We start from the raw sequence: 22,460 nt of genomic DNA, 5'->3' as shown, positions 1-22,460 counted from the left end.
GACCACAGCTTGGTAAATAAAAATGCAAAAACATATTTGGATGAGGAGCTAGAGTCAGGAAGAACCGTCTGGTACACCGCCATAAATGAAACCACGGAAATCCATTAGTGTGATAAAATGATAACATGTAAAAGGTATACATTATTGATGTTGTTTTCAATATTACCAATAATGTTCTATCAATTAATTCAACAATATCACATAGGTTTATTTAGTCGGTTTAAATCCCCTGGATTAAAAATGTTTTTTGAACACATGAAATAACTTCCAGTTAGTCATTCGTGTTGTCTATTTGGTTTGGACTTGATCAGACGTGGGGCAGTGAGCAGAAAGATGGAGGTTATTTTTCCTCTCCCCACAAGTGTTGCATGTTTTCTTTTGGCATTCTTTGTATGTCATGAGCTCAAACTTGGGAGAGCAGCTCCTTTCTGTAATGATGGTTTGTCATCTTGGAGCAGAGGCCTGCACAGGGGTTAGCTAATCTGTTGGTGTATGTCAGCACGCTGTTATTCTAAGGCTAGCGGCAACCTTGTCCCACCTGTCCTGTCATTTCTCTCTCGGCCTATTTCAAGTCAACCCCCACCCCCTCCTCCTTCCCACTTTACTGTCACGACCACTTGAAAATAGACGTGGATCGAGTAGCCTTGCCTGTTGCCCTGCAGCGAGCTGCAAAGGAGCACTTGGGGCAGCTGGTCGCTCACAGCAGCAGATTAATGACGAACCCCCACAAAAACCAAAACGCCACATTTCTTTACACCTTTGAAAAATTGTTTCAGCTTGAAAAGGTTTCAAAAGAGGAGAACAGATGGGTAAGTCAACCAGGTAGATGGAGAAGGAAGCAAACGCTGACACGCTTTGACATCTACTACACTCAAGGTGGGCGCTGTTTTCTGAGATGTGAGCTGAAGACATGCTGATCAGGCCACTGCCACACAAACCAAGCAGCTGATCATCTAGTGTCTGCCCTGATGATGGACTATAATGTCCTCACACGGGGGATCAAAAACGAGGTACAGGCGGGGACGGGGCTCCGCTCAGCTGCTCTCGAGCACAGCAGCCGGAGCTTAGAAAGAGGAGAGCGGCAAGCAGAGCTCAGCCCATAGCTCACCCAGAAGGACATCACTGCAATGCTGAAACTGTCATTACTTACAGGATGTCTGACATGAGCAGAGAGGATGTCCTCTCGTTTCAAACTACGCAGACAGTTTTGTGTTTGTTTGGGCCAGTTGTTCACCTGCCTTTCAGGTGTGCAAATTGCAGATGCAGAACAATGACCACCATCCTGCTTTAAGTTCAATGAATCATTTTTTGCTGCTTCCCCACCTTCCAGCAGTGAGCCTGGACAAGGCGGGAGCATAGGACATAAGCACAGTTGTAGAAATCTGAGCCAGACCGCATGCGTTTCCTGATACAGGCTGTCTACAGCGTCCTACCAAGCCCCACCAACATGTTCTGCTGGGGATGGGTGGAGTCTCCAGCATGCAAACCGTGTCTGAAGCACATCCTCTGCTGTTGCTTGAAAGCCCTGGGCGAGGGGTGCTACCGCTGGCGCCATGACCAGGTCCTGAAGGCAATAGCCAACACCTCGCCTCCACCCAGCAAGGAATATCCTCGCCTTTGTCCGGCCTGGGAAGACGCTACTAGCTGCTAGAGCCGTCCGTTCAGGCTGCTAACAGCACCAGACTGGGTGAAAAAGTTGACCTTGAAAAGCAGCTGAAATGTCCAGAAACCACCACAACCCTGAGGCCACATATGCTGCTCATCTCGGAAGCCTCCAAGCAAATCGTTCTCGTGGAATTGACCTTCTCCTTGGAGGACCGGATCGTCAAGGAGAGGCCAAAGTGTGCTGATTTAACACAGGAGTGCCAGAACAATGGGTGGCAAGCCCATCGAGGTCACACGCCAGTCGCCGTGCAGAGCATTCAACATGCTGGGTAGCATTGGGGTCATCAAAGAGGTCACTGAGGCAGCAGCACCCTGTGGATGAGGAGGGGGCAACCGTGGGTGAGTAGTGCTACCTGGACACAAGCCGGGATCAGTCACCTGGGAGAGAGTGTATGATGTTTGAAAGGCCTGAAACACTCCATGATGGTAGGTAACATCCCTGAGGATTTCTCCAGGTTGCATCACACAATGATGCATGTTAAAAACCCCTTCAGACCCGAGCTTTTCTATGAATTTGGTATCAGTAGGACTCCAGAATCCACCTCTGTAGTACTATAACCTACAATGTGATGTCCACACATGTGATGTCCACACATGTGATGTCACACTGTAGAAGAGTGGGCTGCAGTGAAGCACAGTGACCGACCACTAAACCAGCAGTGATGAAGAACGCCAGGACGACACACTTTTAAAGGAAGCGCTCAAAAAGCTGGTCTTGCAATCAAATGCTGAAATCATGTTAACTTCAGGGTCTTCACAGCCTCTTCTGGTTACAGTTATAGTTATTAGAAACTGTTGCAAATTTGATTTGAGCAAAACCTGTTGAGTTTTATGAAACTGGCAAACGTGTGATGTTTTCTTCTGGTTCTGCCTTAAATCTGTAATTTCACTATTACTCCTTCAGATGCCTTTCACTTTCCTGCAGACTCTCTCCGTCCTAAAAGTCGATGACTTTGATTCAACCTGCTCGGACTTTTTAAAATTGTAGCTCTGCTAAAAAGCTAAAAACCTTCCTGGCTCTGCTTTCTGCAGGTTACAAGGAAATCTGAGCAAAAATGAAAACAGTTAGTCGAAGGTTTCCTTGGATATTTTTAGAAAACACCAACTTTGTTTGCAACCTCAGCTTCTTTCTACACCACTAGAGTCTTCTTAACCCTTTGATGCTTCACCTTTGGCAGAGCGCTGCATCCAAGCAGCTTCCGTCCTCAGCCCCACAAACAGCTGCCTCAACTCTGAAGCAAATTAAAAATGATTTTACTTGATGCATAATCATAAGCCATGGTATTCTGGCTTTTATTGTTGTATTTGTTCTATTTTTAGCTTGTTTGACATTTTTTATCCTATTTTAAATGGCCATTTTATTCCACTTCCATTTCCCACCTATTGTCATAATTGACTAACATGTTAGTCTTTGAAATCATATAAATGTCTTTAAAATAATGTTTGCAATTGTACTGCATCTAACTGAAATTGTGTTTTGTTTTCAAGCTGTACAGCACTTGCATTCCGTTTTGTAAGTGCTTCATTACTAAAACGATTCCATAAATTGCCTTTCTTTGATGATTGTTAGACTGTTGTCGTCTCCTCTGTCATCAGCTGCTGCAGTGTTTCTCTGCTCACAGTGAGTCTCCAACACTGACTTCCTCTTCGTCTCCTCTATTCGAGGGATTCTCCTCCTCTTTAGCCGCCCAACTGCCTACTGCTGGCTGGGAGGGCGTTTACAAAAAAATATGCATCTGCTGGTGACACATATATCTTCAGATGATGATAGAACATGTGGCTTCACTTGGATGATCTAAAGAAAGTTAAATCTTAACAAAACATTTATTCATCATTTGGTTCATTGGGTAACAATTACATAAATATACAACAAAAACTGCCTAAAATGTTTTTTTCCTTTTTATTTTAATTTGTTTTTACTGTGCAGCAAAAATCACTGCTGCAGCATATTTATGATCATTTTAGCCGCCAGTATTTGATCACTAACTGCAGACAAGACTGCAATTACAGAACTTTGAAGTTTGACATGGTGTTGAGGGACCCCGCATACACATGTGTGCTTCTAACACAGCCATCTAGATGCAGCGAGTTTGTGGCAGCATGGGTGTGTGTCGGGCTCTGCATTGTTTGCCGCCGTCTCCCTCTGCGGTCGGCGGCGGTGCCCGGCTTCGGGCCGCTGGTGCAGCGGTGGTTGCAGTGTGGACAGTCTGTCTGGCTGCTGTGTGGAGCAGCAAGAAAATGGGTTTAGGCAGCGAAAACACAAGGGTGGCAGAACCCACAAGCCCCAGCACCAGGCTCCTGCCGACTGACCCGTCAGGGGGGGGGGCGGCAGGAGCCTAAAATATCTCGGCTGCCCATAATACCCCTCAGACACACCACACCCATGGGGGACAGGGGCAGAGGTCTGGGGGGGCTGATGTGTGGGAACACTGAGTTATTTAGAGGCCAGTCTTGCACCCCCAAATCCAAAAGACAGACATGGCCTGCTGTTGCCTAGCTACATGCTTAGTAGTATTACATGAGCGAGCGTAGGTTGTGAAAGCGCTGTGTGCAAGAAACAAGATCCCAAACACCCATTTATAGTTTCTCCTCTGTCAAACTACCAGGCTTTTCTCCTGATTCTCTCTCCTTCCTCCTGTTTCTGCTCTTTAGGGCGATCAACCCCTCTTCCTCTTTTTATGTTGTCTTAATCATTTTTGACAATTTCTTAGGCTTTCCTACAAACATGTTTATCAGCTACGACTAGAGACAACAGCATGACATAAAGCTTCATTGTTCCCATGTTCATGGAATTTACTTGCTAAGCCGCTTCACAGTAGTACAAAATGAGAAAAAAAGAGTGATTTTTTTGTTGTCAGCATCATCAGTCAAATAAGTACCAAAGAAAGAAGCTTTTTTTTTTTGGTCATCAGATAAAAAAGTGTTGAAATTCTTTCACCCTTTTATCCTTTGTCTCAATATTTATCTCTTTTATGTCGCTTTCAGCCATTTCCCATTAACCTTTGCTGCTAGAGATCCTCCAATCAGCATCTTCTTGCATAAACTGGTGCAGTTTCAGCATCAGTTAGATGAAGTTCCACATAAAACCACACTAGGGCTGCACAATATGAGGAAAACTCACAATTTACAATATTAATGATCAATGTTGTGATGACGATATAACTACTGATACATAAACAAATAGCAAAATAACCAAAAACATTTTTATTTCACTGGAACAGTTTACTTTAAATAAGAGTCAAAATAACTGAAATTATTCTCCAAATGACCCTCGTCTACGTGGGAGGCGAGCATCTAACATAAAAGGGCTCCATCCGATTGGTCAACAACGTGAAACCGTCCGTCCGATTGGTCAAATGGTCTTTGCATTGCGCTTCTCAGACACAGTCCCATTCATCCATTCACACACTGATGGCTTTAACAGAGGGACCTAAAGCACCCAAACTATTTGACTAGATTATCTTGTCAATAAATTAAACGTGAACACAAACACATGCTCCTTCTGCAGCAACGATGAGCAATCCGAATCTTTCATGTTCTGTAGTTGTAACTTTCCCTTAAAAAAAAAAAAAAACAGTTTGACCGGACTGGCAGAGTGTGAAAACTCAGAGAGAAAGACCATTTTACAGACAAATCCCCATCATGAGCAGCTTCACTTCATGTTCGATCATGTCTGTGACGGCCCACGGACACGCTATGTCTGCATGAAACACACGACCACAGAAAAAGCAAGACACATGGAAGGGCTGCACAACTGTTCTGGCTGGTGCTGAGAAACTGGGGTCGTCTTAGAGCCCAGAGCCGAGGCACATCACCTTCTAGGAAAAGTGATTAAGTATGAAAGAAGCACACACCTTTCAATAAGGCTGTGAGGAATTCCAACCTCCTTTTCTGCGCACTCTCTTTTAGAATTAGTGCTAAAGTTTTTCTCTGTCCAAACAATAAGTGACAAATGGAGCCTGAGGTCAAAAAGTCAAACTGGATTAGTTCATTCTAAACATCTGACTTCTAGTCTTTTAGCTCAAATGAAGCAGGTTACAACTTTTGGCTGCTCCCTTTAGGGGGCGCCACATCGAACCCTTTCTTCTGCACCCTCCTCCCTCACACCCGCCACTCTCTTGTCCTCCTCCTATACACCCATGACCTCCTCTCTGGTCTTCTTCTAGACATCTCCAAACTCGCTGTTCCTCCTCTCGTTGGGTCTGATTCATTTCTTGACCCTTTTGGTTCTATTTATTATAAATGGGCACAGAGACAAAGAAGTTCATGAAAGCAGCCGAATCCTTTTTTTTTCTTCAGTAAATGCAAACGGACCTGTTTGTGTAGCAAACCACCTGTTCATCTGTCAATCTGGAAGCATAAAGGCTGCCTTTCAGCTGCTGAGGGGAGAAACACGTATGTGACAGCATCACATTATCTGCACATTGACTGAGTTGAAGTATTCTGTCTTTATTTCCTTTGTACAGTTCTAACCAGAACACCCCCCCCCCATATCAGTATCCTAGAAGCTGTAAATGTTGTGAAGAGGTTCCCCTCTGAAACCTCACAGTCAGACATTGGAAACTGTTCAGAAGCCTTCAAAGACCTGCAAATGACAGACTGGAGGAGTGAACTCCAAACAGCTTAGCCTAAACAGGAAACAGCTGCTTCTAAAGTTCCCAGGTAACTTCAACTTTTTGGCCTCTTTAAGTGGAACGGGCAGGACGGACTTTTTAAAGTCCGGACACTCCGGGAAAAATAAGTCCCATTTGCTTTAAGACACAGACAGGAATGACTCATTTGCATACCGAGTGCACAGAAACTCTTCCCTTTTCCCAGCTGGATGTTCTGACTGATTGTACTTTTATCAATACGGTTGCCTTATTACATTCTGGTATGATCATGATATGTTCTAACATAAACCTCAAACCCACTGAGAATGAAGAACTGCTACTTTTCTTTTCTCAGCTGCATGGGTGCATTTTTGATCCCAGGGAAGCTCCAAAAACATGCTGAGACACATTCAAAGATGTTTTTCCCGATACTAATCCTCTGGCCATTTTCTCTGAGAAATGTCAGGTTTTTGTTTTTTTTATGATGCCTTCATTAATCAATCCTGCATCCTCAAAAAAAAAAACACCCCCCTTTCTTTTGGTTTCCCTTCAAGCTCTTGGCACTGTTTGTGCAAAAAGAAGTGAATGTTTCTTAAGATCCCTGATCCATAGTGTCCATTTGCACAATTCAGCTCAAACTGACTCCATATTTCCCTCCAGAGTCCTGCGTTCATGTAGCAGCTTGAAGAAACGCCTGCCTTCAAACTAAACTGTTCTCCTGCACACCTCTGTGGTCCTGAACTGCTTCTGTTTTCCAAAACTTCCCGGATAGTCTGACGGTAAGTCCATCAAAACATTACTTACGCAATTGCACCTTCACACGCTAGAAAACTGACTTCTGCTTCTAATCTTGGTCGAGTTTGCAAACAAGTCAGTGTTTTTGTGATATTTGTAATAACTGAACATTTTGGGCTTAGATGAATCATGACGACGTCTGGAAAGGCAGATCTGTAAGGACAGTTTTCCCTTCAGTCTGCATGTTTTCAAACCAACGGCTTCCTGGTTGTGAGATCAGGAGCTCCTTATTTACCACATCTAATCTCCAGGCCTGATGCGGGACTTCCGGAAGCCGGTTTGGTTCCATCCTGCTGTAATTCTCAGCTTTCAGTGAGAGGGTGCAGCAGAAAGACTTTCTGCAGAAAAAGCCCAATTATCACAGTTGCTAAAACTTTTAATCTGACAGAGTATGTTGATCTAATTTCAAGTCCAAAAATTACCCCGGGCCTGTAGATGTAAGTTACAGTAACTTGCAAAGGAAAGTTTTACTTAAATGGGATGACTTGTTTCTGAAAAATAACCAACATCTTAAATATTGGAGATTTTCATTTGAAATCCATCCTTCCATCCGGGACCGGGGGGCAGCAGTCTAGGCAGAGATGCCCAGACTTCCCTCACCCTGACCACTTCCTCCAGCTCCTCTGGGGGGACCCCGAGGTGTTCCCAGGGCAGCTGAGAGACAGTCTCTCCAGCGTGTCCTGGGTCTTCCCTGGGGCCCCCGCCCAGTGGGACATGCCCGGAACACCTCCCCAGGGAGGCGTCCAGGAGGCATCCGGACTAGATGTCCAAGTACCTCAACTGGCTCCTCTGGATGTGGAGACGAAGCAGTTCTACTCCGAGCTCTCCGTGGGTGACCGAGCTTCTCACCACATCTCATTTGAAAAATGCCAAGAACAAGACATTAGCCGTGACCAATTAAGTTGATGTGTTTCCCAGAAGCCATGAAATGTAGATGAAAAATTTTGTTTTGTTTGCCTGGACTAGGGTTACGTGGGAACAAGAAAAGCCTGGACAGGTGTGACTGGGAGGAGTCTGTACTACAGCAGTGCTGTTATTAGCAGAGAACTGAGAAACCGAAACTAAAACTTAAGTGTAAACATGGCTGAGATGATTCAAAAATACCTCCAATCAATTTAAGAACAACCCTGGGATTTATTGACCTTCATGTCACAAGGCGGGGAGGGCATAAAAAAAATTGGAATACCTCAATCCCAATTCCATAAAGAAAGCCCAATCAGAGCCTGTGGACTAAGAAGTCTGGGCCACCCCTACCTGGAGCTTTCCAATAATCCATAGACATTGGAAAACTGAGGAGGGGGTTCCCCTTTCTCCTTTTTTAGCGAGGCCAAAGCGTGTGCCACAACAACTGGTCCACAAATCTCAGCTTCCCTGGTTGAGTCTAGGACAGAGAACCAGAGAAGAGATTCAGCTGATGGTTGAACCCCACATCCGGGAAGAGCAGGGTAGGTTTCATCCCGGAGGGAGCTTTTGAGGCTGCAAATTCAGTCCAGGTGTCTTGTGGAGTCCTGTGTGAAACCCTGCAGCTTTGGTCAGAAAAACCAAAATGCCTGACTGGCTGGTGGGAATGTCCTTTGGAAGGTTTGTGGCCCAACTTTTGGGTGGATGTGGTCTGTAACAATTAAATAATTTTTCATATTTTTATTAAACATTTTGGCTAAGTGTTTAAAGAAAACCCACATAGCTTGTTTCAGCTTGCCAACGTTTGAAAAGAAGAACTTTGAAGGAGATTCTCTACTCCAAAGAGATGCAGCAAGACTGTGCCAGAACCGGGTTGGAGATCTAATTATGGTCAATAGGATGCATACCAGCTTCAGGATAAAATCATTGATTATCCACACAGAATCCTTAGCTTCTTCTTTATCACGAGTACCGGGGAAAAAAAATGTTTATACTAAGTCTGTATCTTCTTCTCCCACAAAACTGAATTTCCAAACAACATTGCATCTGACATGACTGGGCAGCAGTGCAGCAAAGGGCCACATGCTGATAGGCAAGACAGACAAATGTTTAGGGCCCTAGATAATACGGGGCCTCTAAGGGCCAACCTTAAAGCATAACTACAATGTCAAGAATGCGTAACAGCAGTCACAGGGAAGATCCGCCTTCAGGGAACTAATTTTTAGTGTTTCAGTTCATTAAAAATTGATTGCAAAGAAAGAGTGTCGGCCATCTGCACACCGCCAGATATGTCAACACAGAAACAGCCTTTGGCTCATAGTGGCCACTTAAACATACCCCCCTCCCTTTTAGGCACTTAACTTAATGAAGAACACGATCACTATGAAACAAGTCCAAAATAACTGTACCAGCCTCACAAAACTGTTTTCCATTTTTCTATTTTACCACATTTTCTTAAAAGGCCTATATCATGAAAAACCCACTTTTTTTAGCTTTAAAGTGTGTTATGATGTTTATCCTCACTAAAAACAACAACAAAGCGGTATTTTGATCCACTAACACATTTCTGAGTATTCCTCCTAAAACATGCTCTTTAAGCACTGGCCCCTCCCAGTTGAGTGTGTTCTCACATAGTGACATCACAAAGTGAGGTCCAGCCCCTTCCAGGAAGAGTCTCCTCTGCCAGCCCCGCCCCCAGGCTAACACATACGCCCACTTTCTCCCTTAAGCTAGCGCTGATCAGCTAAACATGGGCGAAAAACAAAGACGCTGCTGGGATGATGTCATGAAATGGGCGGCACCCACACTGGGCGAAAGGCGGAGCCTCAGAAATCAAGGCATCTTCCTTCTGTGTAGGAAAAGGAGCTGCAAAGATAATCCATATTTCATAAAATAATCTTTCTTTAGTGTGCCAAGGGTCATATATGATCATATATGAAGATAGTTTACTATAAAAGGCTAAAGAGACCTTTAATAAACAGTAAAAGCATCAAAGATGAAAAGAAGGTTTTATTGTCGGGCAGAAAATTCTGAATTGGCTTCTGCAGTTTTAGCATCCCTGTTTTCTGTTAGAATGTGATTCATTTTTATGATTATTCCTGATGTGTCATTGCATTTTCACACATACAATTTTCACAAATACCATGGACTTTTTGGTTTTATTCCAAAGAAGAAGACCTCATCTTTGTGTATAATAACTGAGCACAATCTCTGAACAGAAAATGTTAAATAATCTAGCTACTCTGTAACAAAATGGACAGTTTTATGTTATAAAGGATCAGTTTAAAACAGACATCAGGAATGTTATTATTATCAATACCCACAATAGCACAGAGTTCTTTGTGTGTTAAATTCAAAAGAGGCAGCTGTGGTTCATTTTTTGCTTCTAAAAGTAACTGCAGGTTGACAGTTCTGCAGTTTTTCCATGTTTTAAACAGCATCGAGTCCCTGTGACACTGCCCCCCCACTTAATCTCCACAGATCAGCACATGCAGCCAAAAGCTCTGCTCTGCAGGGCTACAAACGTCAGGAGCACACGGTCAGTCGCAGGTCAGCTTTTTGTCATTGTCTGGTCATACATGACTGCTGCTAGGAGGACACACACGCAAGCTCGGCCCAGACGAAGCAAACGCTGCAGCCGAAGCAGAACAAAGGGAAAGAAATCCTGTCTTACTTGCATTCCCCTGGGACGCTGCAGGTTCCATGAATGCTGTGACATCCTGGTTTGCAGATGGCTGTTAGGAGATATTGGAACAGAAGAAAAAAGTACACGTTGTTTATGATAAAATCCTTATCTCAACATTTTATTAGTAAGAACTTGGAGTCCTTAATTCCCTAAATTAAACATTGTTATCTTTGTCAAAGCAGAAAATCCCTCCTTTTTCAACAAGAAGGAGTAGATGACATGTCAGTTTCTGGTGTTCAGCCCTGGGAGAGACACAAAATTCTTCCAGCCAAACTTTGTCTCACATTGATGAACTGGTTTTGTTTGACCTTTTTCATCTTGGTGTACTTTCTGTAAGTATGCCACATTTCACATGGATGATGGTAATACAGGCAGTGTTTTATGTTTTATCTAACACATGGATGTTTGCCATTACATAAATGACATCTATAGTCATTCACAGAGCCTATATGACTGTATTTTTGGCATGAAGTATGAAGGAAACACTCTTTCAGGGGAAGTGAGTGATTAATGGCTAGGTTTTTATGTAAATGTTGTCTTGTTGTTGTGATATTGTAGTTGTGTGCTGTGAAATTTAAGCAGGTAATAAAGCATGACTTCCGTTTCTCTTTGTGATGTTGAGCACATAATTTCCAGTCAACATTCTTGGTACTGACTGAAACTGAACCAAAACACGTATTTGAAAGTATCTGAGCTGATATTTCTCCCTCACCTGTTTTGCAGTCTGGCCCCGTCCATCCCTCCATACAGTTTCTGTTTCCCGACTGGTCGCACACATAATGGCCAAAGTAGTCATCGCGAGGACGGCACACCTGGTTGCACTTGCTGCCATAGTAGTGCTCATGGCAACGCACTCGAACGGTGTACTGCATGCTGGTGACCGAAGTCTTGTGCTCTACAGTCTGTTTCTCCTCTCCGGGGTTGATCATACCTTTGTGGATGCTCCGCTCGATAAGCAGCTCCTCATCTATAGAACATGCAGACCATAAGTAACATGTAAAGACACAGAGGATACACATTCCTTTTGTGTGGTTCAGTTTTGCTCGAAAGCTGGTAACAGAGTCAAAAACCATCCAAACTAAGGTTATGTCATATGCTCATCCTAGGTTACTGAAATGACGTTAGGCTAGCTGGTTTTTGGCCAATAGGAGACGGGGAATAGGCCAGGAAAGGGAGGCATGGAGAGCGCCTTTTAGTTGGTTTTTCCAGAAAGAAAGCCCCGTTACAAAGTATACCTGGACAGAAAAGACATCCCGCTTAAAAGGAAAGCCACTGAAGGTACTGCTGCAGCTTAAGCAGCCAGAATTCACAGAGAAGAAGTCAAATATCTTTATTGATAGAAGATGAACCAAGTCCAAATGACTGTCTTTGTGACTTACGACTTTGAGAACTTGCTAAAGGCAAAAAAAATAAAAAATCTAAAGGATTGTAGTGCTTTTCATGGCTATATACAGTGCCTTGTGAAAGTGTTCGGCCCCTTTGAACTTTTCAACCTTTTGGCACATTTCAGGCTTCAAACATAAATAAATAAAAGGGTAATTCTATGCGAAGAATCAACAACAAGTGGAATCATGAAGTCGAATGAACTTTATTGGAAATTTCAAACTTTTTTAACAAAGAAAAAACTGAAATATTGGGCGTGCAAAATGATTCAGCCCCTTTACTTTCAGTGCAGCAAACTCTCTCCAGATATTCAGTGAGGATCTCTGAATGATCAAAAGTGAACCTGAATGACTAATGATGATAATAGAATCCACCTGGATGTAATCAAGTCTCCGTATAAATGCTCCTGCTCTGTGATCGTCTCAGAGGTTCGTTTGAAGCACGGAGAGCATCACGAAGAACAAGGAAGACACCCGGCAGGTCCGACTCCTAGATGCTGTTGAGTAGAAGTTTAAAGCCGGATTTGGATACAGAAAGATTTCCCAAGCTGTAAACATCCCAAGGAGCTCTGTGCAACTGATAATATTGAAATGGAAGGCAGATCTACAAAGACCTGGCCGTCCGTCTAAACTTTCAGCTCAAACAAGGAGAAGACTGATCAGAGATGAAGCCAAGAGGCCCATGATGACTCTGGATGAACTGCAGAGAACTACAGCTGAGGTGGAGAGTCTGTCCATAGGACAACAATCAGTCGTAAACTGCACTAATCTGGCCTTTATGGAAGAATGGCAAGAAGAAAGCCATTGCTTAAAGATATCAATAAAAAGTGTTGTTTAAAGTTACCCACAAGCCACCTGGACATGTGGAAGAAGGAGCTCTGTAACAGCAGCAGAAAGTGGTGCTACAAAGTATTAACATAAGGGGGCTAAATCATTTTGCACACCCAATTTTTCAGTTTTTTATTTGTAAAACTAGTTTGAAATATCCAATAAATTTGGTTCCACTTCATGATTGTGTCCCACTTGTTGATTCTACACATAAAATTTCAGTTTTATATCGACATGTTTAGCCTGAAACGTGGCAAAAGGTTGAAAAGTTCAAGGAGGCCGAATCCTTTGGCAAGGGCACTGTATATATAACATGTATTTCCTCATATTTTCATGTTAAATGCACACATTTAGTGTTTATACTGAGTTATATGTCTACATGTTACCCTCCTCATCAGCTGCAGTTTATTATCCTTCTGTCAAATATAACCAGATCTCCTTGTGCCTTTTATCTGATGAGCATAATTTCTTAAGTTTGGAGTTTTCAGCTTGAGACTGAGAATCCATTTTCGCACCATTTTGATGAAATGAGTCTCACTGTGAATTAACACACTGCCACAGATTTCAGTCCTGCACCCACCACTCCAAACACCCAGACAGTCACTTCTGTTCATGTCCAGCAGTTCGATACAAAAATATAGACCAATCACAAGCTTCCTCTGGCGTGAAGGAGACATGCATAGAGAGGCTGTTGTTACTAGGAAGACCAGCGGAGAGAGACCCACCTCAAACTAGCTCACGTCAACAACAGAGCTTTTCCAGCACATGAAAGTCCAGGCTGCTTTTAAGAAGGCATTTTTCTGTTCAGACTTCAGAACTGCAGCGTAGAAACTACCTTCAGTTATGTTTGATTGTGGGTAAGGCTTGAAAATGAATGGCTGCAAGGTGTGCATTACAGTACATGCAAAATTCAGTTATTGGGTTATTGCACATTTTTTTTATTCTATGATATAAGTAAGAATCTAAGAGAGGACAATGTTACCAGATAACATTTTATTTCAGAAGTGAGTGCATGTTCACATGTTGATGCAGCAATCAAATCTGTATTTTCTCTAAGCATGCTTTAAACTGCTGTCAAAGCGTTCCCAGCAGTCTTCTCATTACGATGATGTCGTTTTTAGCCAAAATCCAAAAACTTCTGTCGTTTTTCTAGGACATAGTTTCTGCAGAGCAGCAGGAGTTCATCAGAGATTTGCACGCCAATGGACTGTTGGCGTGGAGTAAGGCCCATCACCTCCTCCTTAACAGCCCCTAACACCCCCAAGCTAACATTAGCGATGCAACAATATCAGAGCTATCCAGCATCTCTCAGAAATGAAATTTTAAGTTCAATTTTCTTAATTTATGTCCTATATCATCAGAAAAAGGCCTCAATAACTTGTTAAAAACACAATTTTCCCTGGAGTGGGTCTTTCAAACGATTCAATAAATTGGATGGTTTACTTTGGATGCTTTACAGATAATGCAGCTAAAGCTACCAAACATCTTTTTAGCACCAGAGGGACTGGTCTGCTTTTACTTTGAAAAATATTTACAGTTCTAAACATCAATTTCAGGATCTCCGTCCTCCTGGTATTATCAGATTATTTGTGTTATGTTTTTCAACAAACTGGATTTCTCAAGCTTAGACAGCCTTTGAGGGTTTTTTTCCCTCCACATAACATATGGAAAAATAAAGACCCAAATGTCTGATCAATGCTGGAGCTGGCCCAAAATGGTACTACAAATCCCACAATGCACATAGTTGTATGATGAAGGCTGGTGAAAGCCAGTCAACATCCTGCTAGAGTGGCTCTTTGCTTTTTGAGAGAGGATAATCAAATGATTCCATCCATCCATCCATCTTCTTCCACTCATCCGGGCCGGGTCGCGGGGGTAGCAGTCTAAGCAGAGATGCCGGGACTTCCCTCGCCCCAGCCACTTCCTCTAGCTCCTCTGAGGGGACCCCGAGGGGTTCCCAGGCCAGCTGAGAGACATAATCTCTCCATCATGTCCTGGGTCTTCCCCAGGGTCCCCCCCCAGTGGGACATGCCCGGAACACCTCCCCAGGGAGACGTCCAGGAGGCATCTGGACTGCATGCCCAAGCCACCTCAACTGACTCCTGTGGATGTGGAGGAGCCATTTGACCAGGCTCCTCCCCCTATCTTTAAGGAAGCGCCCAGCTACCCTACGGAAAATGATCCCATATAGGAGTTAATAGAAAAAAAAACATTCAATCCCTAAGACTGCACAGGTCAAAGCACAGTGCTAATGGAAAAACCACATGACTGTTTCAAGGAGTATCCGTCCATTTTCTTAATCCCTTCTGGGGTCACTGGGCTGCCGCTGACCGAGCTTCTGTTGGTGGGGGTTCACCCTGGACAGGTCGCGACCTGTCACAGGCTACTTTGAAAAAGTGGCACAGATATGAAGATATATGAGACGGTGATGACTTATGAGTTAAATATAAACATTTTCTAATTCTACAAATTCATTTCCCGATAAATAAAATACAAGTTCTTAGTGTGTCCTGAGTACTGCAGCAGGTGAAGGTGAGGTACACTTTAGACACTTTGCCAATGGTCTTTGAGTGTGTGTGTGAAAATTTAGATTTATCAAAAAACCCATGAAGCATGTTTTTGGAAGCCAGAGTGCCCATGAAAACCCAGGCATGTGTGAGGAGAACATGCTAACTCCACACAGAGAGGACCCAGCTGGAACTTGGACCAGAGCCTTCTCACTGTGAGGCCGTAGTGCTAACCACTACCCCACTGTGCCGCCTCAGAATGGTCTTTTCAGTTTAGGGTAATGGTAGAACCCCTGATGTCCAAAAACAACAACACACAAAACAGAATCTTTGTAGCAGGTTGTCGTCCTTCTTAGACATTTTCTATAAAGTCTTTCAGAGACTTTGAAAGAGACGAGTTACTGAATTTAACACGGATCAGCAGCAGCCTCTAACATTAGGAGCTCATCTCTTCTCTCACAACAGCTGGTTTGTGCGCAGCTGCCGCGTGACAACAAGCAGTCTCACTGCAAAACAGCTGCAAGCAAAAAAATACAAAAAACGGCAGAGCAACAAGTTCTGTGTCCATCTTTAGATGGACACATGTCGTCTTTTTTTTGTAATTCTTCTTCGGGACTCATTGCATCCCCACCAGCGTTAACGTGATCTATCCTAACCCACATCAGCCTCTGGTCACCTGATCTGTCCGCCTATTCGGACTTTTTTCCAGAAATGAAGTTGAGTGATTCTGCCTGCAGGCTAATGATGACAAGACTCCATTCATACAACGGTTAGCAGTTGTTGAAGTAAGGTGATGGTCAATCTCAGTCAGAACTCAGAGTCAGACCAGGTCCTGGCTCTGGTCCTGCAGGTCATTGGTCTTGTAGGTCTCTGGTCCTGTAGTTATCTGGTCCTGCAGGTCATTGGTTCTGTAGGTCTCTGGTTCTGTAGGTCTATGGTCCTGCAGGTCATTGGTCCTGTAGGTCATTGGTCCTGTAGGTATCTGGTCCTGCAGGTCATTGGTCCTGTAGGTCTCTGGTCCTGTAGTTATCTGGTCCTGCAGGTCATTGGTTCTGTAGGTCTCTGGTTCTGTAGGTCTCTGTTCCTGCAGGTCTCTGGTTCTGTAGGTCTCTGGTCATGCAGGTCTCTGGTCCTGCAGGTCTCTGGTCATGCAGGTCTCTGGTCCTGCAGGTCTCTGGTCCTGCAGGTCATGGGTCCTGCAGGTCTCTGGTTCTGTAGGTCTCTGGTCCTGCAGGTCTCTGGTCCTGTAGGTATCTGGTCCAGTAGGTATCTGGTCCTGCAGGTCATTGGTCCTGTAGGTCTCTGGTCCTGTAGTTATCTGGTCCTGCAGGTCATTGGTTCTGTAGGTCTCTGGTTCTGTAGGTCTCTGTTCCTGCAGGTCTCTGGTTCTGTAGGTCTCTGGTCATGCAGGTCTCTGGTCCTGCAGGTCTCTGGTCATGCAGGTCTCTGGTCCTGCAGGTCTCTGGTCCTGCAGGTCATTGGTCCTGCAGGTCTCTGGTTCTGTAGGTCTCTGGTCCTGCAGGTCTCTGGTCCTGTAGGTATCTGGTCCAGTAGGTATCTGGTCCTGCAGGTCATTGGTTCTGTAGGTCTCTGGTCCTGTAGGTATCTGGTCCTGCAGGTCATTGGTTCTGTAGGTATCTGGTCCTGTAGGTATCTGGTCCTGCAGGTCATTGGTTCTGTAGGTATCTGGTCCTGTAGGTATGTGGTCCTGCAGGTCATTGGTTCTGTAGGTCTCTGGTCCTGTAGGTATCTGGTCCTGTAGGTATGTGGTCCTGCAGGTCATTGGTTCTGTAGGTCTCTGGTCCTGTAGGTATCTGGTCCTGCAGGTCATTGGTTCTGTAGGTCTCTGGTTGTGCAGGTCTCTGGTCCTGCAGGTCTCTGGTTGTGCAGGTCTCTGGTCCTGTAGGTCTCTGGTCCTGCAGGTCATTGGTTCTGTAGGTCTCTGGTGTTAGCAACATTGTCTTTTTTTTTTTTTTTACAAGGGATGTCATCAATCAACAAACTTTACAAAAGTTTAAAAGAAATTCCAGCAGAATAGGGAAAAAACAATTAGTGGGAGTAAATAAGCCACTATTGTTTACCTGAATATGGCAGCCCAGTGAGACAGTGGTTCGCGCCTTCACCTCACGAGAGAAGGTTCAAATCCAAGCTGAGACATGTCTGTGAGGAGTTTGCATGTTCTCCACATGTGGATTGTCTCCAGGGATTCTTGCTTCCTCCCACTGCCCAAAAACTGACTTCACATGTTATATTGAGATTCTAAACAGGTGCATGTGTGATTGTGTGGCGCGGCATTACAGGGGCTACCTGTCCAGGCTTTTGCCCCGCCTTTGCTCAGCAGGAGCTGCTTCCAGAAGATTTAAGGACAATGATTTATACAAAATGTAAACAAATGATTTTTACATTTTAACAGATATGTTAAATAAATGAAGGGATAACTTGTTATGACATTGTTCCTGCTGCAGTCCAGTCCAGGGAGGTTTTCTACTGTTATAATTTCAGAATAATCAGTGGAGTTGTGGATTTTAAAGCCTCTACCTCAGAAATGTTTGTCTGTGACTTCTATATAATCTCAGGAGACAATTCTCTGTTTGACACACAACATGCCACCATTGGAGGACTGGTCACCACTTGAAAAAGCAGACTGACTGATTAGCAGGTGGAATACACCTGTGATGCTAATTAGAGGACACTCCTTGTTCAGTGGTCTCCAGCTCTGCTCCAACAATTACATCAGACCAAACATTACTTGTAGAGACTTTTCTAACTGAGGTGACTCAAAGTGCTTCACATAAAAACATTTTCCAATTTTAAAAACCAAAACCAAGACAAAAACAAAAAGGAAACATTAAAAAATAGATATCATCTCCCATCACCCATCCATCTCCTAACTCCCCCCACATACAAGCACACATTAAAATGCATGAAATGGTTCAGTAATTTCGTCGAAATCTGGCTTGATACTTTAGTGGGAGAAACATAGGGCTGGGTTTATTAAATCAATTAATCAATCTGAATCAATCATAGCTTAATAAATCAATAATCGATCCATCAAAGTAGGGATGGATCTTTTATGCCTTTTCCTTTTCCAGTGACCTAACAGACAACAGCAGTAAAGAAAAGGGTATAAGGGAATTTCCCATAGGACAGCCAATAGGACGGCAGGTTAGCTCAGGCGGTAGAGCAATTCGTCAAACAACCGAAGGGTTGGGGGATCGATCCCCGCTCCGCCCAGACAGCTGTCACCCCCCAAGCGAGGCCAGTCTGCAGCTCACCGCACTCCCCAGGGGATGGGTCAAAAGGCAGAGAAGACATTCCCCAGTGTGGGATAAATAAAGGATCAAATAATGTTAACACTCAGTCAACCTAAACCTAAACAACCAGCTTTACAAAAAGTATATAAATATACAAACAGGGAGGAATTTTCCAAACTCTTTTAAGGAAACATTTCTAAAGTAACCATTTGAGGCCTCTGGTTAGGGTTAGGGTTAGGGCTCTTGCCTAAAGCAGCGTTTTTTTGTTTAAAGCCAAACTAAAATGCAGGTTGGATGACTCTGATGAAGGCGGATGGTATTCTGCCGAAACATGTAAGGTACGTTTGACAAAAAACAAACTGTATCTGATAAAAAATCATTTAAGAACTCAGTGAAATTTTTCCCTCTCTTTCCCCATGATGATTTCCAATTATGATGATTTCCAATTCTTTTATCTGGTGGAAACAAACCCATATAGTGGACTAAGTGGACATCCTTGATGTTTTAATGGGTTGTGTACATTTTTTTATCACAGTTTCTTTCTAACTGTAGTCAAAGTTGTGTCTCTTATAACAGGATAAGTTTCAATTGTCTGCTGTTAAGAGTCCCGAGTTAAATTGCCAAAAAAAAAGATAACCGGAGTTAGGTCTACAGGACCAGCGTGGTGGGAAGAGACAGCCCTCTGGCCCTCACAGCGTCAGACGTACAAGTGGTTGAGCGAGCCGCCTGGATGCCAGCCTGTCACAGAGGTGTCTAGGGAAGCAGAGAGCAGCAGCCAGACGGTTGTAGGCCGCCATTCAGGAAGCAGACATCAGAGAGATGTGGGCTGGAGCTGCTCTGTAATTAACAGCTCAAGGAGATAACACACTCTCAAATCTTGATGAAGAGAAGGGCCAGATGAGGGTTAGAGAGGGGAAGACGGGAAGACGGGGCTTAACCCACAAAAACAGAACCAACTCATGCTGATAAGCCAATGCAATATTGTGCAAGAAATGAAAGTGGCTTCAACTAATAACGATCGGCAACCTGTTTAGTAGAAACTCGGAGATGCTAACCTGAGATGAAATACAAATGCTTCAAAAATGATGAGACAGTAGCTGCATTTTCATCACACATATGCGCAAAGCTTTACTGAAATTCTAGAAATGTCAACAAAAAAAACAAACACGATTTTGCAATCACACTGTTTCCACCAAATCCTAATTATGGGAATAACCAACCCACGGGATGGGGTGACGGATGTGAACAATGGATCTAAAGCAGATCTATTCACATTTCTGCCACAGCACTAGCGCTCATCATCATCCATCAAAGGAGACGTCGGCGTCGTGACTCGTTTAATTTGTAAAAAGTCTTTCCATTGCAGTTTTGCTAAATATGTCCATCTCTATACGCCTCAAAACTCACCTCCTCCAAGAGCAAACACTGTTTTTCTATAGGCGCAAACTGGCAGCCACGCCCCCGTCAGTCTGCCCCAGGGCAGCTGTGGCTACATCAGTAGTTACCATCACCACGTACGAATGAATGATGGACACATTGGAAGAACTTTGAGTGTCTGGAAAAGCAGATAAATCTAATCCATTCTTCTTATTATTATAAATGTGAAGAGCTGCCTGTCCCTGTAACACAATATACCCAGTGCTGTTGATGAAGTCTGAAAAGATGGGAAAAGATGACTTTGTGGCCACACAATAACAACACATCGTTTGATGCTAGTCTAACTATCTGAATGAAAAAAGACATGTTCAGTGGTTCGTGTGAGCGTGTCCATGGCTGATGTCCCACAAGACACTAAGCTTTCTGGAAAAACTTGAGTGTTTTATTCCTTCATTTCCTCAATAGGACATTTTAATTCTAGACATGCTGGGAAAAAAACAGCTTTAGTCCAGATAGCAAGTATAAACTAGATTGAGCTCTGTGATTAAAAAACTCAGGTGCAAGCTGCAGACATGTTAGGACCGAGCTAACGGGTCTGTAGGTGAACCACTGTTCACTCCTTCAGCTAAAATGGTCAGTTTTAAAGCAGGTTTCTATCTTAAGAACATTTAGAGCAAAATCTATGGCTACTATACATTTTACGTTTATTATCCACTAGCTCTGCATGTATTTTTACTTTTCTGAGCGGTGTAAATGACATCATGAAGTAATCAGGTTACTTTAGGCCTTCAGTCACTTCCCACTGCAGCCTGACGTGCCCCATATCGCCATGAGAATCCGTTCAGCCGTTCCAATCATTTCATTCAGGTGTTTCAGTCACATTCATTGCCACAGGTGAATCATGCACCCACACATGCAGACTGCCCCCAGAAAAGAACAGGCCGCTCTCAGGAGTGCAGTGAATTCCAGTAAAGTACTGCGATGGGATCCCTCTCATCAACAAGTCCAAGCAGGACATTTCTGCACAACCAAGTTTTCCGCTGTCGAGTTTTCATTTAAAAAAAAAGCCAAAGCTGTTGAAAACAGCAGCAACTCTGGACATTTAAGATCGTTGACCACTCGGTTTATGCCCATTTATTCTAACAGGCATGCCACAGCCATCATTTTGTACTGAACACATAGGGGTAAGTAAGGGTGAAGTAGGGTGAAGTAGGTGAGACACAGGCGTGTCGTATGGATTTTTTTCCTTTTTTCCTTCCCCCTGCACTATGCAGAGAGCTTGTTGGTGCTGTTCAAAGGGAAAGGTGCGTGCTCTTTATTCGCTCATTGCACGCAACCTGGCTGTTAGAAATAAGAAAATTAGACAATCAGAGGGTAGTGTGTGTGGGCAGGTACCCACAGGCACTTAGGCGCCACGTGCACACCCCGTGCATAAAGCATGTGGTCTGTAAGGAGCTAGTGTGCCTCTCACTCGAGTGCAGTGTAATATCCCAACAACTATTTACGATTGTCACACATTTACTTTTCATGACAGCCTCAGGGAAACCGCAGGACACACCTGTCCTCCTCTTAAGATGCAGCTGCTCTTCTCTACAACCCTCCACGGACCCAGACTACCCAGAAACCCAAAGCACCCGTACAAGCCACTCCCACAGGTGCATGAGACTCATCCCCAATAGACATTGGCTGCCAGCGGTGCGTCTCCATTGTGTTGAGTCCATCTCACCACTGTCAGTTAATTTACATAAACTTTGTTGCATCTTTGTTCCTACCCCCCCTGGATCACAGAGGAGGGGTTTGTCCTGTTATTCCCATGTTCCCATTCCCTAAAACAACCAAACCCCATGCCCTCTCCTTTCTAACCGAGTCCTTGTAAAACACCTTTGAGTCATAAATGATGTTTTGCTTTTGAACCTCCACAATTAAACCTCTGCCGTGGTGGCGTTATCCGCAGTGTTAGCGTTACTGCGTGATATGTCACCGTGATTATTAAATGAAGTCTTGTGAATTTCTATTTTGAAAGTATACAGTGGAAGTTTTTATTTTGAAACCTGGACTTGTTTCCGGTTCCCCGACTTTTTGAGCTGAAATTGACGCGTCAACCGACGGGACGTGGAACTCCTGCGTAAAGCTTGCGCTGTGGTGCAGAGGCACGGACGTGGAAGGCAGACGTGACGGAGGCGATGAAAACATTCAGATTGATAAATGAATATTCTCATTTTTGTGCCAACACAACGGAGACACACCGCCGACAGACCAGCGGAAATCAGCCTTAAGGCTTAACGCAGTTCACAGAGGTCAGCAACCTTCAGTGGCCTAAAGTTTAGGTCAAGAACAGCGCAGAGCGCTTTCCAGGAATAGGTTTCCGCCAACCAGCAGCTGCATGGGAGTGTAATCCAGAGTAAAATCACGCCGCCGTTTTTAGCGGTTGATTGGGGATTGAGTAAACATACAATGTCCTTGGAAAGTATACA

General features: G+C 43.9%; 1 protein-coding gene across 4 annotated transcripts in view; it reads right to left on the bottom strand.

Annotated features, from left to right (window-relative positions):
- The window catches only part of LOC101163046 (protein jagged-2), a 69,015-nt gene that overhangs the window by 21,693 nt on the left and 24,862 nt on the right, over positions 1 to 22,460 (bottom strand). For all 4 annotated transcript variants that reach the window (XM_020713456.3, XM_011490664.4, XM_020713457.3 and 1 more), the window contains exons 4-5: positions 11,351 to 11,605; positions 10,627 to 10,687 (exon numbers count right to left, since the gene is read on the bottom strand). In XM_020713456.3, coding sequence (XP_020569115.1) covers positions 10,627 to 10,687; positions 11,351 to 11,605 — 316 coding nt within the window. The remainder of the gene's footprint in view (positions 1 to 10,626; positions 10,688 to 11,350; positions 11,606 to 22,460) is intronic.

Source organism: Oryzias latipes, chromosome 22 (genome assembly GCF_053564925.1).
Source record: "Oryzias latipes strain Hd-rR chromosome 22, Olatipes_Hd-rR_3.1".
NCBI classification, from domain to species: Eukaryota; Metazoa; Chordata; class Actinopteri; order Beloniformes; family Adrianichthyidae; genus Oryzias; species Oryzias latipes.
This window is presented reverse-complemented; position numbering and strand designations above follow the sequence as displayed.